The sequence below is a fragment of the Squalius cephalus genome (assembly GCF_949319135.1).
Source record: "Squalius cephalus genome assembly, chromosome: 2".
Classification (NCBI taxonomy): domain Eukaryota; kingdom Metazoa; phylum Chordata; class Actinopteri; order Cypriniformes; family Leuciscidae; genus Squalius; species Squalius cephalus.
The window spans coordinates 17,380,226-17,398,862 of NC_137123.1; the positions used below are offsets into that span (position 1 = coordinate 17,380,226).

At 37.1% G+C, this 18,637-nt stretch overlaps 1 protein-coding gene across 10 annotated transcripts in view; it reads right to left on the reverse strand.

The window, feature by feature from the left end:
• Positions 1–18,637, reverse strand: part of inpp4b (inositol polyphosphate-4-phosphatase type II B) — a 173,914-nt gene that overhangs the window by 66,641 nt on the left and 88,636 nt on the right. For all 10 annotated transcript variants that reach the window (XM_079895337.1, XM_079895338.1, XM_079895334.1 and 7 more), the window contains 2 exons: positions 16,231–16,361; positions 5,350–5,454 (listed from right to left, as the gene is read on the reverse strand). In XM_079895337.1, coding sequence (XP_079751463.1) covers positions 5,350–5,454; positions 16,231–16,361 — 236 coding nt within the window. The remainder of the gene's footprint in view (positions 1–5,349; positions 5,455–16,230; positions 16,362–18,637) is intronic.

Consider the following 18,637-nt stretch of genomic DNA (forward strand, 5'->3'; position numbering starts at 1 on the left):
TTCTCTCTATTGTGACACATAAAAGTGGCTATTTAGAAGAATACTGATGACTAAACAGTTTTGGTTCACATTGACTTCCATAGTATGTGCAAAAACTCAATGAAAGTCAATGGGAACTGAAACTTGTCTTCTTTTGTGTTCTGCTGAAGAGAGAAATGCATACAGGTTTGGAACAACATGAGCAGTGTTGGGGAAAGTTACTTTTAAAAGTAATGCGTTATTGCGTTACTCCCTTAAAAAAAGTAACTAATTGCATTACTTAATTACTTTTTATGTAAAGTAATTACATTACAGTAATTACATTAATTTTGCATTACTTGGGCTGGGCTTGATTTGTTTTTAATAACAAAAAAAAAACTTTCACACAAAAAGTGCAAATGCAGCAAATGCAAAAGGAAAGGCAAACTCACACCATTACAGTAGAGAGTGCAGTAGGACTGTCATATTAAAATTTGAATTTCGAATATTTGTCAAATTTTAAATAAAAATCCACGTTCTAATACAAAACCGGTGCATTTGAATTTTAGGTGCGCGTCAGGCAGCCTTATCAGTGGCGAACAAGATGATGATTTAAGATTTGTTGTGTTTTAATGTTTTTCTTAGTCTATCCAATTGGACCTACTTGATGCGGCGCTTCTTCGTTGCTCATTCAAAACATTGCAGAAATATAGAAGCTCAATGCGAAGATGTCACATTCACCGTCTGTCATCGTCCTGTCTGCGTTACAGTTCCCAGAATCCTCCTTGTTTCCACACCTGAACTCACTCCCTTCATTACCCGCCTGTTCGTCATCATCATCATCTGCATCACCTGTCTTGTGTTCATCTGTCTGTGTATTTAAGTTCCTTCTGTTCACTCATCACTTGTCGGTCAATGTTTAATGTTAGGTTATCTATGTTCTGAGCACACGCTCCCTTTTTGTTTGTATTTGTTTATATTGAGAATTAAAATCTTGGAATTCATCATCTTCGTGTTCGTCTCCTACTTCATCTACCCGGAAGCCTGACAGATTGACCGACCATAAAAAAGGGAGCGTGTGCTCAGAACATAGATAACCTAACATTAAACATTGACCGACAAGTGATGAGTGAACAGAAGGAACTTAAATACACAGACAGATGAACACAAGACAGGTGATGCAGATGATGATGATGACGAACAGGCGGGTAATGAAGGGAGTGAGTTCAGGTGTGGAAACAAGGAGGATTCTGGGAACTGTAGTGCAGACAGGACGATGACAGACGGTGAATGTGACAGAAGATGATCTTGGTTACGTAAAATACGCATTTTCTGTGCAAAACCGCATTTTCTGCGCTGCTTTTCCATTGTTTTCTATGTAAACAAGCACTCGATGGACATCTTTGAACATTGCTCTCGCGCATCGCAGCAGAGATCCGCATGTTTAGAAAGCCATGCACAATTAAAAGTTCAACTTTTAGAAAACATTTTATATTTGATTTAAAGACATTATTTAGTTTATTTAGTTTTTGTCATGCTATTTCATTGCACAATATTTTGCCCATTGCGCCCTACCTCAGGAGACAAGCTAAAACCGTTTCCCCCCTAACTGAAATTAAGTTAGATTATAATAATTATATTAAATTTGAATATAATTCTTATATATGTAATATTTCATTCAAATATTTAGAGCGCAGTACAAACAAACCTTTCAGCTGTGCTGCCATTCTGGATTGCAGAAGAATAGGACGCAAGAGAAGAAAGTTCAACACTCTTACTTCTGCATTAAAAACAAAAAAAGTTATTTAAAGTTCTTTTTGGCTTATTAGTATGGTTGCAGTCCCTCTGCCTTGTCCTGCTCGCCACACTGGGCTTTTGTCAGTGATTATTGTAATGTGATTAACGTGATTATTGCAATTAGTTGAATTATATAATTCATAATAATGTGTAATTAATTAGATTAACAGTTTTAATATGATTGACAGCTCTAGTCAATGTGAAATTGTTTTTGCAAAGTATTTTAAAGTGAAATAGGCTATTCAATTATAAACGTAAGGTGAGGCTTGACATTTGAATGTGTGAATAGCTTTAGAAAGAAAAACACTTCCATATCTTTAAAACCGACATTTGAAAAGTATTTCAAATAAAAAAGAAATTGACGTTATGGTCCTTAAGAGCAGCTGAGTGCTTGTCAGCACTAGGCAAAAAAGAAAAAGAAAGACATAGATGGCGTGTTGCTGGTGAGAAGTTGAAGGCCAGCCTGTAAAGTGCTGTCCACCACTGTCACCTCGGGACTTCTGTTTGAAGCGGTAAACAAAACCGGCTTCTAGGAAATTGTGTGTGAGCATTGTCTTTAAAGATGCAGCACCATTAACAACATGAATCCAGCTGAATCAAGAGATGATGTCTGGCTTTTAAACTTTCATTCTGCCACTCAGCTGTTCAGTATCAGACTCTCTGTCATGGCTGAAAAAAACATTCTTCTGTACATAAATATCATAATTTAACATTAGCAATCAATCACCTATTCATTGATTTTTTCTTTAAAAAGTATTCATGTTAGCCAACAGCCATATCACCCTGTAGCCCAAGGCTGGAAGAGGTGTTAGTGAGGCCAGCAGGGGGCGCTCCCCCTGTGGTCTGTGTGGGTCCTAACGCCCCAGTAGAGTGACGGGGACACTATACTGTCAAAAGAGCACCGTCCTTCAGATGAGACATTAATCCGAGGTCCTGACTCTCTGTGGTCATTAAAAATCCCATGGCATTTCTCGTAAAAGAGTCGGGGTGTAACCCCGGTGTCCTGGCCACATTCCCTCCATTGGCCATTGCCAATCGTGGCCTCCTAATAATCCCCATCCACTGAATTGGCTCTATCACTCTCTCTCTCCTCTCCACTATAGCTGGTGTGTGTGTGTGTGTGTGGTGAGCGCACTGGCGCTGTAGTACTGTGTCTGCCGTCGCATCATGTGGATGCTCACACTGGTGGTGTTGAGGAGAGATCCCCTGATATGATTGTAAAGCACTTTGGGTGTACAGTAGTACATATGAAAAGCGCTATATAAATGCCTCATTCATTCATTCATGTTCATATTACATACTATTATATACAGTACTAAAAGTAAGGGTTAATGCCCGACGAGGTGTCCATTGTCAGGTATTAATGGACGACAGCGAGGACGGTTGCCTCCGCCGAAGTCCATTAATACCTGACAATGGACACCTCGAAGGGCATTAACCCGCTTATACCATGGTCACTTGCCAAATAACACATTTTTAAAACATTAGTTTATATTTTAATTAGTTTACAATCGAAATCTAAAGTTTTTACAAACAATAACTTGGTTTCCCTGGTTACGTCTGACGGTTTATTTACTAGGTGTCCTCTATCACTTTTTAATGGACACCCTGCAGCCAATCAGAATCGAGTATTCACCCAGACCATGGTATAAGTGTTTATAATATAGACTGTTTTAAAAGTTCAGGGATTTTATTGAACCATTTTATTAAATTAAATTGATAAAAAAGAACAATCTTTTACATGGCTTATATATATATATATATATATATATATATATATATATATATATATATATATATATATATGACATTCTTTTAATCTTTCTATTCATCAAAGAATCCTGAAATTATACAAAAGTATTCAAAAATATGAAGCAGCACAACTGTTTGCATCATTAATAATGATAATGATAAATGTTTCTTGAGCATCAAATCATCATATTAGAGTGATTTCTGAAGGATCATGTGACACTGAAGACTGGAGTAATGATGCTGAAAATTCAGCTTTGATCGCAGGAATAAATTACATTTTAACATTTATTCAAACAGAGAAAAGTAATTTTTTTATCAAATAAAGTCAGCCTTGTTTAGCAGAAGAGACTTCTTTCAGAAACAATAACATATCTTACCAAACCCAAACTTTTGATGGGTAAAGAATATATATATTTTTAAATATTTGAAATACTAAAAAAAGAGATTCATTACTTTAAGCATCTAAAATCGAAACGTGATATTTCAAGCTCGATGCATTGGCAGTATTTGTAAAACACTTCACAGTTGTGGTGAATGCTATTATTTTGACATGCATCTTGTCGAATCAGGAGTGAGTCTCCTGCTGTGCTGAAAGTGTATGCTGTCATATCCTCATTTACTCGTCTGCACCTGTCAACATCTCCCCGCTGACTGTCCCGCCACCTGCCACTGGGACACACGTGTGAAGTGAAGCACCAGAGGCGACGGGGCTAACTGCACTTTGCTAATAGGGTGATGTACTGATCTTTGGGACCACCATGCACTGCTTCCCAGAGCTAAATAAACAGCCAGACACAAACTACAGAGGGAGGAAGACAAAGAGAAGCTCTGTCGTACTCTACCATGTTACTTTAACTACTACTGCAGTATATAGTATGCATACTGACTGCGCACAGTAAGCATAGCATTTGTGAAGTATACAACACTGCACAGAAAATAATATAAATGGTTTAAAAATAGAAATATTTAAATTATATCAATAATATACACAACTGCCAAAAGTCTGGAATAATTATGTTTTTAATGATTTTAAATATAGATGATCACCAAGGCTTATTTGTTCCAAATTGTGAAATATTATTACAATTGAATAACTTTCTTTCTATGTGAATATATTATCAAATGTAATTTATTCCTGTGATCAAAGCTGAATTTTCAGCATCATTACTCCAGTCTTCAGTGTCACATGATCCTTCAGAAATCATTATAATATGATGATTTGATGCTCAAGAAATATTTCTGATTATTAGCAATGTTGAAAACAGTTATGCTGATTCATATTTTGGAGGAAACCATGATACATACTAAGCAGCAAACACTGTTTCTAACATTGATAATAATAATAAAAAACTATAATTAATAATTGAGTACCAATATTAACCAATAATAGAGCAATAATTGAAAATAAAATTTAAATTTTTAAATATATTCAAATATCAAAAAGTTATTTAAAAATGTAATAATTATTCACAATTTTACAGTGCATTTTGATCAAATAAATGCAGTCTTGATGAGCATAAGAGACTTCTTTCAAAAACATGAAAAAATTATTAATATTTCAAACTTATTCGTAATTATTCCAAACTTTTGACCGGTAATGTATATTAATATAGAACTTTATACTGTAAATAAACAAAATTATTTTTATTTTTTTTCATGTTATTTTTTACTAAGTTAAATATAAATGCAATGGAATGAGATCATGTGACAAAAGAAGCATATTACTGTCTGAAATATTTATACATGTTTCTTTATATGTATGCTGTACAGAGTGTAAATTCAGTACGCTTGCTTATAATCCCGAGAACATGAACAGAGGGAATAAGAAAGCCTGGGACGCACCTGTTTTTCTTGGACACGTCACCCGCATTCTCTGTGTGTGCAGGTTGATGGGAACGAACTCCAGATATTTCTGGCCTTTGCTGCAGCTGGGCTTGAACGACGGGCCTGGGAAAGATCACCAAAAGCCAAGCGTTTAAATATAATCTGGTTCAGTCATCGTTCAAGAGCAAAACAAACAGGCAGAAGAGCACAAACAAACAGCGAGGGGCTCGGCCATCTGCTTCTATTGATTTACAGCTTCATGCAAATACATCCGTTTACTATTAGTCCGAGTTTGTATGCGTTGCATGTGACGCGTTCGAGTACAAAGCGACGACCTGATCAAATGAATGCCATGTTGGTCTGATTAAATGAATAAAAAGAAGGCAATTAAACATCAATTAAAAGCGAGAGCCAAAGCAAAGAGCCTTCAAGCAAAGGCCTTTCATTTCAAGGTGTGAAGGGAGACACATAAAAGAAGCCCTGGATGACCTTGAGTGACTCGTGCTTTAGTAATGACCGCAGAGAGACGCACCACTGCATCAAAACATCACAATCTGATCACAGTTACAAATATCACTCTCCCAAATACCAGCTCATTTATTCTTAAATCCACTAAGCACCGGATTTCGCTGAAATGAGGCACCACCTGCTTTGTGCAAAAACAACCCAATTAAAATCTTAAGAAACGGATACTGTAAGCCCCTATGGTGAAGCAAATATCGCCCAGCGACACACGGCAAGCTTTTGATCCCTTCAATGTAATATATGCAAATATAGCCAACAAAGACTCTTTGAAATGTTATCAGCACTCCTAAGAACTTTCAAACTGAACAAATCATCTGAGCAACTATGCTGTGAGTGGACAAAGAAATAATATAAATACACTGGTGATAAATAAATAACTTAGAGAGTGAAAATGCTGGATTCTTTTAACAAAAGACAGCTAAAAAAAACTAATTAGGGCATTTTTGCATGCTTTTTATGATATTAGTGCCCTTCAAATGAATATGATTACTCTCAATTCTCAGAATTTTTTTGTTTTCTATATCACAAAAGTACTAACATTGTATCGAGTACTGTGTTGGCTAAGTTACTTTAAAGTTCCCCTGTGGTGAAAATCAAGTTTTTAACCCTCTGGGGTCTGGGGTGTTTTTGGGGTCCTTGATATGTTCTGACATGCCCTGACATTTGTGCTTTTTTCAGTTGCTTATAAACATATTAATGGCAAAAAAAAATTACACACTATTTAGCACAAACAGGGCTACCATAATATGTGAGCAACAAGAATGTACATGTCTGCATTTTTGAGAGAATAATGTTTATGCGTGGTTATTGAAAAAACTAAAAACTAAAGTTTCTGAAATAAGGCCACAAAACACATACTAAATATGTGGCAATAAGACTTTTGACTAATGGATTTCATCGCCTAGTGTTTTTTCTTCAAAATGATATGAAAATCATCCTGCCTAATCATCCACAAAAAAACGATACATTGATTTTAGTTTTGTGAAACACTTTTAGTTTGGAAAGCCAATATGCGGATGGGGCGTAAACGCTCCAACAGCATCATGCATATGTAGTAGTTCACACCTGGTGAGACTACGTCCCTGCATACTTAATGAGCCATTCATTCAGGTGACGTGTCACCTATAGCTAACTTAAATATACAAGCTTCATAAAAATTATCATTCTAGGAGAAAATTTCAGATGGCATTTAGAGGCTTTTGCATCTGAACTCTTCATATATACACACACACATATATATATGCATGCACATACATACTTTATAATCTTTTCAAAACTAGTCAACGTCTTTCAAAACTAAAGTATACATTTTATCATACGTATTTCAAAGTAAAGGATTCATTAGTTAGTTGATGACTTTATTTTTGACAAAACACATACAGTATATATTCCTCATCTCAGTATAGCAATAGAGTTTGCTAAAAGCTGTTCATTCAATACAGCAGTATTTGAAAATCGATCATATTTTGTAAAATTACATTTATATTTGCATTTATGTCAAAACCTAGACACTTTTAAACATCAAAAGGACATTTATTAATATGTATTCGTGTCAAAATGACAAATAAACAGATTTTCCTATTCAATTTTGCATGGAAACGCTTCCAGACGCTTGCGTGTCGCGTGAAAAATAGGCGTCGGTTCTATTTCTAGAATGCACGCGTTTTCCACGCGGCTCGTGCCGCGCCTGAGACGCGCGTCTCACACAGGCAGTGTGCAAACTCTAAACTGTTAACATGGATGGGAGCCGAAATAAAAACGGACACGCCACGCAGCTGAGACGCTTACGCCACGCATCCAGTGTTTCACCGGCCTTATCCAGCGGATGTGGGCGTTTCACAGGTTTGTATGGATCGCCTCACATTTGCGTTTGAATAGTGTGGTCTCCGTAGGCGGAGTCACATTAAAACTTAATTAGCTGAGATGAGAACGACTGACATCTCTCTCTTTACATACATATTATATAAACTGTGAATATTTGTTTTTTATAAAAATTACTTCATTTGAAAGAAGATAATTCAAGCTTCATGCCTGTGTGACTGTATGCCTGTTTGACTGAGTATTCGCTGAGTTACAGTTCATTTTCGGACGCGTTTCAGAATTGACTTCACTGACGGAGAGTAGGCAGAACTCGCATCATGTTTATTTTTCTTTATTTGGCGAAAAGCACAACACTTTGTTTTTATTATGAGCATACACAAAAAAAATACACACTAAACAGGATCGATTGATGTATAACACAAGCATATAAGATAAAAATGAATATTTTTTTTCTATTTTTTTTTGCACTCATACGAAAAAAAACGAGCCTATCGCGCCGGCGCGATAGCCGACCTCAGGGGGTTAATGTTGTTTATGTGTCTATGTGGTGTTTTTAATATGCTTTAAGACAAACCATGTGTAAATTCACTAGTCGACACCATTGCTGAGTATTTTCTCCTTAAAACTGCAGTGAACCAAAAGCCCTATTCGCACGGGATAAGTATTACCTGGTGACCTCTAGTCATTTGTAATAATTGCGGAGGTTGTCTGTGATCTTAATCCAGTGCGAATCGGCCATGTCTGTAATTTGTAAAGTGAAAATTCCCCCGCAAATGACCTACCGTGTTTCACCAAGGTCCTGTGATAATATTAGTCCCGTGCGAATCGGCATCTCTGTGATTTGGCGGGGTTGTTTATCATTTTTTCAAGGTTTTTGTTTCCTGTGCGCTTTTTTATCCATCTTTCACGAAGAATGGAGTGTTTACACCATACAACTATACAATTTGCAGAAAGAGAAAGCTGAAAACCTTGATTAGATGGAGATGAATGACATGTATAGCAGCATGCGGTAAGGAACATTCTTCTGTTCATGATATATCATACAGCTAGACCAATAATAACGACAAGACATTTCCAAGCAATAGCCTATTGACATCAAATCCAGGAGATAAGTCAGTAAATTCAAGTAAAATCACAGGCTTTGCTTATCTCGTGAGAATGCGTCACACAAAATTCAGATGTGTGTGGGGGGGGGGGGTAATTTCTAAATCACACGAGGTTGTTTCTGACATCACAAACTACCTTGTAACCAATCATGTCAACGTGTGATCGTCAACGAGTGAATCTCTGAGCTGGTGTGAGTGAGTGGAGGCGGGGCTCATTTGAATATTCATAGAACCGCATATAAATGAGGCAAGGGTGTCGAGTTACATTCAAGCTATTTTAAGGCATGAAGAAATGTTTTCAAGGAAAAAACTTTTAAATATGTCATTTTGGTGATCAAAGATGAGTTTTAAGGGATAAAATGATTGACTACAGGGGGACTTTAAAACAGTTATTAATTACTAGCTTCTAATTACATTTTCAACAGTGTAATTAGATTACTGTACTAAAAAGTATAGGATTGCGTATTACTAATTACTTTCTCAATCCCAGACCAGTTGAACAATACAAGGATAGACATAAAAATGCTCTTTGTTCATTCAAATAAATAATATAACATTCATAAATTATTCTTAAACCGACAAAAGTATTTCAAGGGGGAAGGTTGCATTAAAAATTAGACGTTTAAGTTTGATGTTTAATCCACTATAGTTTTTATATAGAATTGTTCTATAATCTATAAAGTATTTAAAGCAATTACATCAGAAGTAACTGTAATTAAATGATAGAAAAAGGAAGAGTAATCCCTTACTTCAGTTATAGTAATCATTATAGCCAACACTGATTAAGTGCAACAAAAACTACTGTGTATAATACATTTAGTTAAACAAACAATTATTAAACCAAAAACAAAAAATCAATACAATTTTGGGGAAAATTGTCAAGAAAATAAAGTCAATGCAAAAATTCATGGTCTTAAAACAGGCTTCATTTTGATAATAGGCTTTCATTTTATTTGATGCAAAACTTCACCATAATTAAGCACATATTAAGTATATAATTAATATTATCAAGGGTGATTCTCATTACTGTAATACGGAATGTATCTATACTACAAAAATACTGAAGTGTTTTTAATTGAAATAAGTACAAAATACTACTATAACATATAAGTAAATAAATAAATACATACATAAATTGGGGGAAACTGGCATGAAAATAATGACACACAATGCAATAATTTGTGAGGGTGTTAAAATATGCTTAATTTAATTTCATGCAAAACATAAAAAAATAAATAATGATTAGGTATATTTCCCCCCCAAAAAAATCATAGTATTCTCAATGGTGATTCTCATTACTGTACTACAGTATTTATCTGTATTACAAAAATAAAATAAAAATTGAAATAAGTACTACAAATACTACTATATAAACACTTTACAATTTAAAACAAATTAAATAATTAATTTAGTTAAAATTGTCATGAAAATAATGGCACACAATGCAAAAATTAGTGATTTTCTTAAAGTAGGCTTCATTTTGATAGCAGCCTTTCATTTATTTTCATGCGAGATGAAAATATGATCAGGGATTTACCCATATAATGTGTGAGCACTTTAACATGTAACAGCACAATCTCAATCGACACCAAAAGCACAAACGGACTCTTGAAAAAGTGAAGTACTTTGCTAATTACATGAGATAATACTGCTTTAAAACCCCGTGAACATCAATTAAAGGTTAAACACCCCCGCCAGAGCCCACTGAACAACACAATTCACCAGCTTCTCATCATAACAACAGCTCCGATACTGCTCAATAACACTCAAATATACATCACATCTGCCACGGCTTGGACAAAATGTCCTTTTCATTTATAATAAAACATACTGAGAAAGTAAATAAAGAGTAGCATCCACACTGAAACATGACCTTTGCCCAAACATTTTATCTCTGCTGCAAGTTTGACCCTTGTTAAATGTAAAATGTACACAGTGAAACTTTTAACAAGGCATAAATTCACTACACCTCCACAGTATTATGTTATGTGGGAAGACATGGCAGTCAGAGGCACGGACAAAAGAAATACATCATGAACCAAATTAGATACTGTATATATATAATTTATACACACACACACACACACGTGTAAAACTTTATCTAATGAGTGCATCTATAAGCGGCACTGATGCTGAGCACTTGCGGGTAGTTTAGTGTTATTTCCAGGAATGCTCTGTGTGTCATGAGTCCCGAGACTGAGCTGTCAGTGGGACAGATGTGCTCTCTCCTGGGACACGGGCTAATGGAGGCGGGCCAGCCAGCCATGGCGGAGGAATTAGCCCCATCACACACACCATCTGCCCGCGCAGGTGCTGGCCAGGGAAACCCCATGAAAACTGACCACCCGTCCACATTGTTTAGCGGTGGATCCTGTGACTCAAACCTTATCACACTCTTAAAAATGAATGCTCTTTATTGGCATTGATGGTTCCATTAAGAGCCTTTTACATCCATGGAATCCTTTCATTCCATAAAAGATTGTTTATAGCGGAAATATGTTCTTTAGATTTTTTAAATGTTCTTCACACTAAGAAAAAAAAAATTATTCTTTTAAAGGATTAGTTCAGAATTAAAATTTCCTGATAATTTTTTTTTCACCCCCATGTCATCCAAGATGTCTTTCTTTCTTCAGTCAAAAAGAAATTAAGGTTCTTGAGGAAACCATTCCAGGATTGTTCTCCATATAGTGGACTTCAACCTGAACCTATGGAAGCTTGTTTCCGCCACAGAATAAAACCACGTGATGCACCACGCATTACGTAATCACGTTGAAAGGTCGCGCGGGACGTAGGCGGAAGTACCAACTTAGTGTTTACAAAGCGAGCAAAGACTCGCAAAAAAAATAAATAAATAAAAGGTAAAACAACGATGACGGATGAGTTTTGGCCATATCCTACATTTTACGCCTACGTCAGGTTACCGTCGACCTTTCCAACGTGAATACGTAATGCGTGAAGTCGTGGACGTGCAAGACGAGCATTTGCGGTTAAAAATTATATGAATGATTTTTTTTTTTTAGAAAATGACAGATGGTTTGGCTAGATAAGACCCTTATTCCTCGGCTGGGATCGTGTCGAGCCTTTGAAGCTGCACTGAAACTGCAATTTGGATCTTCAAACCATTGGAGAAAAATCCTGAAATGTTTTCCTCAAAAACCTTAATTTCTTTTCGACTGAAGAAAGAAAGACACCTTGGATGACGTGGGGGTGAGTAAATTATAAGGAAATTTTAATTCTGAAGTGAACTACTCCTTTAAGAACCGTTCACTGAAAGGTTCTTTGGGGAACCAAAAATGGATCTTCTATGGCATGAAACCTCCATTTTAAATGCATTTATTAGCATTATTAATTGTAATGATGCTAATAAATATTATTAGCATTTAATTTTATTTAATTTAACATTTTATGGCCAGCAGCCATATCACCCTGTCGCCCAAGACTGGTTGCCCACTGAAGCTAAGCAGGGCTGAGTCTGGTCAGTACCTGGATGGGAGACTCCTGGGAAAACCAGGTTTCTGCTGGAAGAGGTGTTAGTGAGGCCAGCAGGGGGCGCTCCCCCTGTGGTCTGTGTGGGTCCTAACGCCCCAGTAGAGTGACGGGGACACTATACTGTCAAAAGAGCACCGTCCTTCAGATGAGACATTAATCCGAGGTCCTGACTCTCTGTGGTCATTAAAAATCCCATGGCATTTCTCGTGAAAGAGTCGGGGTGTAACCCCGGTGTCCTGGCCACATTCCCTCCATTGGCCATTGCCAATTGTGGCCTCCTAATAATCCCCATCCACTGAATTGCGTGTGTGTGTGTGTGTGTGGTGAGCGCACTGGCGCTGTTGTACTGTGTCTGCCGTCGCATCATGTGGATGCTCACACTGGTGGTGTTGAGGAGAGATCCCCTGATATGATTGTAAAGCGCTTTGGGTGTACAGTAGTACATATGAAAAGCGCTATATAAATGCCTCATTCGTTCATTCATTCATTTGAATTCAAATAACAAATATTTTATGTTTTTAGATTTAGTAAGATCTAATCTAACCCTGGTGCCGGGTGTCATCATGCACGTTTCCTTGCTTCCATCTCAGAAAGTACTGAGAAAAATACATACAGTGCTGCCGGCACACACGCCGCTGACTGATTCAGATGTTCTCCTGCTTTGCGGTAGGTCTCTTATGCCGAGCATTTTCAGGGTTTTCCTCCCGTCAAACAGGCACCAGAGTCCCGGGGCAACAGCAGCAGGAGTGTCTCGTGGAGTCTGCGGCCTGGAGGCTCACAGACGGTCTGTGGTTTCATAACGCTTCTGGGAAACAAATCAGCGTCTGAGGCTTAATAAACTGTTTTTACGCCTATGAAAGGAAGCTAAAGTCAACAAAAGCATTTCGAAAACACTTAAGTAAATTCGCAAAAAATAACACTGTCCAGAGGCTGTCAAAAATCACCATAAAAGTATGATTAAAAAACCAGTCCAAATGACACATGCACTATATTTTGAGTCTTCTGAAGCCATATGACCGCTTTGAGTGAGGAAAAGATTGAAATATAGATGCTAAATGACAGAAAATGTCACCTTCCTTTAGCATCAATAACATTAAACTTGCCGTGATGTGGCATTTTTGAATCTGATTGCATTTGATTATGGGGTGAGTAAGATAATTACTGCATTCATTTGATCAACACTACAGTGCAAGCAGTAATAATGTGAAATATTATTACCATTTAAAATAACTGTTTTCTGCTTGATTATATTTTGAAATGTAATTTACTCCAGTAATGGCAAAAAAATACTTTTCTACTGTAGTGTATATGCAGTACAAAGTCATAGGGATTCATTCACCACCTGATTGGTCGGCTTTTGGCAGCGTTCACACTTATTCAAATGAACCGCACTAACAGAGCAATCGCACCAGAGTTCGCTTTAATCCAACCAAACATGCCAAGTGTGAACACACCCAAATTTATTACAGGATTTTCCTTTAAAAAAAAGTCCAGAAAGCTTCTTTGCTAAGGATTTTATTTACCCTAAACTCATTCTGTGGTTCAGTGGGGTCTTGGATTTGTCTTACTTTGCTCTCTCTGACGGGACGAGCGAGTATGTGGGTTTCGCTATCCCGCTGGAGGACTGACAAACAACAGGATTAGCTCCCAGTGCCTCTAATTCCACCGGCTGCAAAACAATGCTAACACAAAATGATTAATTCATTAGTTAACACACTCTTAAGTACCCCGAGACAGCCTTGTCTAATTAAAAATGAATTAAATGAAAGAAAGAAAAAACACCAGAGGTTTTTATTTTTTAATTTAGACCAGAGCCAAACGACTGCAATACCCGCCCCGAGGTGAAGAGGGCGGCGGGAGAATGGATCTGCCATTTGGAGGAACGACTGCTGAAAACCAAACACTCTCTAGAGCCACAAGTTGCCAACCTTGTTATAACTGATAACATTAGATATCAATAATTAATACTCTGCAGTGGCACTGCGGATTATGACAACATCCCACAGGACAGGAACAACATTCACAGCTCCTATCAAGATGCTCCATTAATAATGTTGACTAGTGTTTCTAGCTTAGTTTACAGGTCTCATTTTGAAGATTTTAGCTGCAGTACAAAGGAGGATGCATTGAGGGATGCGTGTTGTAGCATGTTCTGTGTTAGCATGTTAACCTCTGGAAATGCACTGAAACATTTTGAAAGTTAAGGCTTTCAGTCCATGTGTATCTGAGATGATTTAAATGCACAGATATATGCAGTTTTTAAAATCCAGGAAAACAGGTCAAATGTTTTGATGACTCAACCTGCACTAAACAGTTTTTTGTCCAATCAAATGCTCTCAAGAAACTCTTTCACACTAATGCCTTTTGAATTGGTTTTAATTTTTTCCATTTTTATTTTAGTAATTTAGTTATGTTTTTTTTGCATGATTTGAGACCCCTGCATTCCCAGCAAACAAGTTGGCTTTACGTACTATGTACTTGCATCGAAAAATAAGTACAATGTACTTATTGTGTTAATGTTGTATTGTAAAAGACTTTTGCTGCTATTGAGGTGTGATACGGGTAAGGTTACGGACGGGTGTGGTGGTATCGGTGTGTTTAAGGGTGGGTTAAGGTGTAAGGAAAGGGTCAACAGTGTAATTATAAATGTAATTATATAAATTAATTACAGCTGTAATTACAAGCAGGTATTTTTAAAATATAAGTACAACGTAAAAACATGTATGTACACAATAAGTCCATTGTATCAAGTAATTTCAATGTTAGTACATAGTCGTTAAAGCCACTTAATATAAAGTGGGACCCCAAAAAAAAAAAAACACTTCCCCTTTAAGACTGACTATTCAGTTGGATTTAAAAAATACATAGTTCTGCATATGCCTTGTATCAAGGGGAAAAGGGAAGATGGGAACAGCTGAGAGGGTACAGGGCGTCTGCTACACGGCAAACAAGATTAGAGGTCGATGTAGCAGCTGGGCACTCGTGGCCTGTCGAGAGGCAGAATAACCCGAGATCTCGCCATCTCTCCTCTCCTCCTTCAGGGACGGACACGTCAACACCGCTCAGCTGGCGAAACACAAGCCTTCAGAATTTCATCCCTGAATATTAGCCTCGGTAATGGGCCGATCGATCAGGCAGATCAGTTTTTCGGCCTGTCACGACTGATTATAAGGGCAAGATCATCAATGACTATTTTTGCTTGGTGTGAGGCGCGACACGGCTGACAAATACTGGCATTTTGTGCCCTGGTTTATTTTTTCTCCAATGATATAGATCATGTTTTCAGGCTAGAGCCGGGCGGGATGATGGGATATATCGTACGACAGTGGCAATGTGTCAACTGGTAGACATACACAATGTTTATATGATGATCGCTAATGCAAAACGCACTGCGGCAATGTCTTATTTGTCATTTTGGCTTATGTGTTGTGTGCGTTTGTGCATCTGAAAAGCAGTCAACTTGTCATTTTTTAGTCAATTCAAACTTTGTTTCCTTGGCTGCATTGCTCCTGCGCAGAAATATGACATTGCATGCAATCGCAACACTACAGTACATCTTATTGTTGACAATTGACAAATATGTGATTACTGTAAACAAGCTTTATAGATTGTAATGCAATAGAAGGCAGTTATAAAAGTGCACACTCTGCGCCCGCTTGTTCCTTTACAACATGTGCAACCATGCGGGTTTAACATTGCATTGAATGTGACAGCAAACTGTGAGCTGTGTATACAAATTTTATGAACTAAGAAATTCTGCATGAATGAGGCTGGATAAAAAATATTCATGCTTCTACATGACGGCACTGCTGATCAATTTTGTGTGATGTCGCATGCAAATTGCAGAAATTGTTTGCATTAGAAAAAATTCTCATGCATGCAAAATGAGAAAGGCAGAATATTATGTGTGTGTGTGTGTGTGTGAGAGAGCATGTTTCACTGCATCAGAAGCCTTTACCAGTATGTTTCTCAAGCTCCGCCAGCGTGTCCTGGTATTCTTTGATGATCTGGTCGTAGCGAGAGATCACGTCCTTCCGTAGGTTGTCCCAGTGTGGAGAGAGCTCTCCCAGATCTTTCAGCTCCTGTATCCTGTAGAACAAAAATCAATCACCATTTTGTTAGCTTGACTTAAAGCATTCCCATATCGGACTTCCGAACAGACCCAAATTCCCATAGACTTTCATTGAGGGGGTGAAAACTTTCATTCAAAGCAACAACTAGCCTAGGACAATGTGCTAGAAACATGCAAGCAACATGCTAAAACATGTTAGCCATGTGCATAAAAAATAATAGCAATGTCTTAGCAACATGTTAAACATGATAACAGTGTACTAAAACATGTTAGAAACATGCTAAACCATTAACTGTGTTCAAACATGCCAGAGGAATGCTAGAAATGTGCTAAAACATGTTAGCCATGTGCATAAAAAATAATAGCAATGTCTTAGCAACATGTTAAACATGATAACAGTGTACTAAAACATGTTAGAAACATGCTAAAACATTAACTGTGTTCAAACATGCCAGAGGAATGCTAGAAATGTGCTAAAACATGTTAGCCATGTGCATAAAAAATAATAGCAATGTCTTAGCAACATGTTAAACATGATAACAGTGTACTAAAACATGTTAGAAACATGCTAAAACATTAACTGTGTTCAAACATGCCAGAGGAATGCTAGAAATGTGCTAAAACATGCTAGTAATGTGCTAAACATGCTATTAACATGCTAGTAATGTGCTAAACATGCTAGTAACATGCTATCGATGTGCTCCAACATACTACAAACCTGCTGGTCATGTGTTAAACATGATAGTAACATGCTAGTAACATGTTAAAACAAGCTCAAAATGATAACAGTGTGTTAAAACATGTTATAAAATTGCTAAAACATGTTAACAGTGTGTTAAAACATGCTAGAGGAATACTAGAAATGTGTTAAAATGTGCTATCAACGTGCTTGTAATATTTTAAACATGCTAGTTACTAGTCAAACATACTACAAATCTGCTAGTGCTAAGCATGCTAGTAACATGTTAAAACAAGCTAAAACATGTTAGAAACATTAACTATGTTATAACATGCTAAAGGAATGCTATAAATGTGCTAACCATGCTATTAATGTGCTAAAACATGCTAGAAACATACTTATAATGTGTTAAACATGCTACCAATGTGCTAGCAACATGTTTAAACTTAAGCTAAAACATAGTAAAACATTTTAACAATGAGCTAAAACATGCTAGCAACATTTTATTGACTTTCTCTGACTTCAAAAACCGTCTAAAGCTTCTAAAAGTTAAACTTTCAGACGGCATTGTCAAGACAACATCAAGTTTGTCTTTAAACTATGTTCTTTCAGTTATAACTGTTCCTGTTCAACATACAACATCCAAAAGTCTGAGAGGACTAGTGAAGCTCTACTTTGCATTCAAAATGCTAATTTTTGCTTTTGCTAATGACAGAAGCACTGGAGCTGACATGATCAAAACCTACTCGAGCAAGAGATGTTGAGAATATTGAGCTTCAACAGAAGCAAGAACTTCTGAATTAGGCTACTGGCATGTTTTAGGTTTTCACATGTATTTTATACACTCTCTCTGAACATATCTATTTGTTTCTGTTAAGGCTTCTATGAAAACACGTGAAATGCTTTACTGCGCTAATTCTTGATCTGAGTGTTCGCGGTTGGATCTGATACAGTTTTAACGGCTCCATCCTTCAATAAAAACATATCTGCTGCCTAAAACCAGCATTACGCAAAATAGATTAATCAGACACCCTGTGCTCTCGAATATGCCTGAAGACTGAAACGATCAGGGATGTTGTTAAAAAGAAGCTTCAACTCAACTTTACTAGCATTTCTGACATCAAAAAGTTGCCGGAGTACAAAACGAGCCGTGTCTGCTGCTTAGTTTACATAAATGCTTACTTTTCACTGGGGAAGAAGTTGTTTTGAGTTATGAATGCTACGGTACGTTTTTTCAAAGAACCAAGAAACAGCAATTTTCTCATCATATGACCCCTTCAAATCTGTATATGCAGGGACTAAAAGCCCCAAAAAGCCCCTTTCTAAAGGGATCACAGAGTATTTTTGCATCCAATTCAACAGGTGAAATTCCCTCATTCAGTCTCATTCAGCAGCAAATATACATAGACGTCTCTCATGTCATGCTTAGAGGTTCTTTTGCTTGACCTACTGTGTGTTGGAGTAAACGTTGTGTCTTTCATGTTGACATGTGAGGACTTTTACGGTAGATTTGAATATGTTACAAGCTCTTATCTCTCCACGCAGACTGACAGAGCCAGGTCTCATTAATAAAAGGCCCAGGAATCTTTAATTGTGGAGGGAATTTCCAAAGGG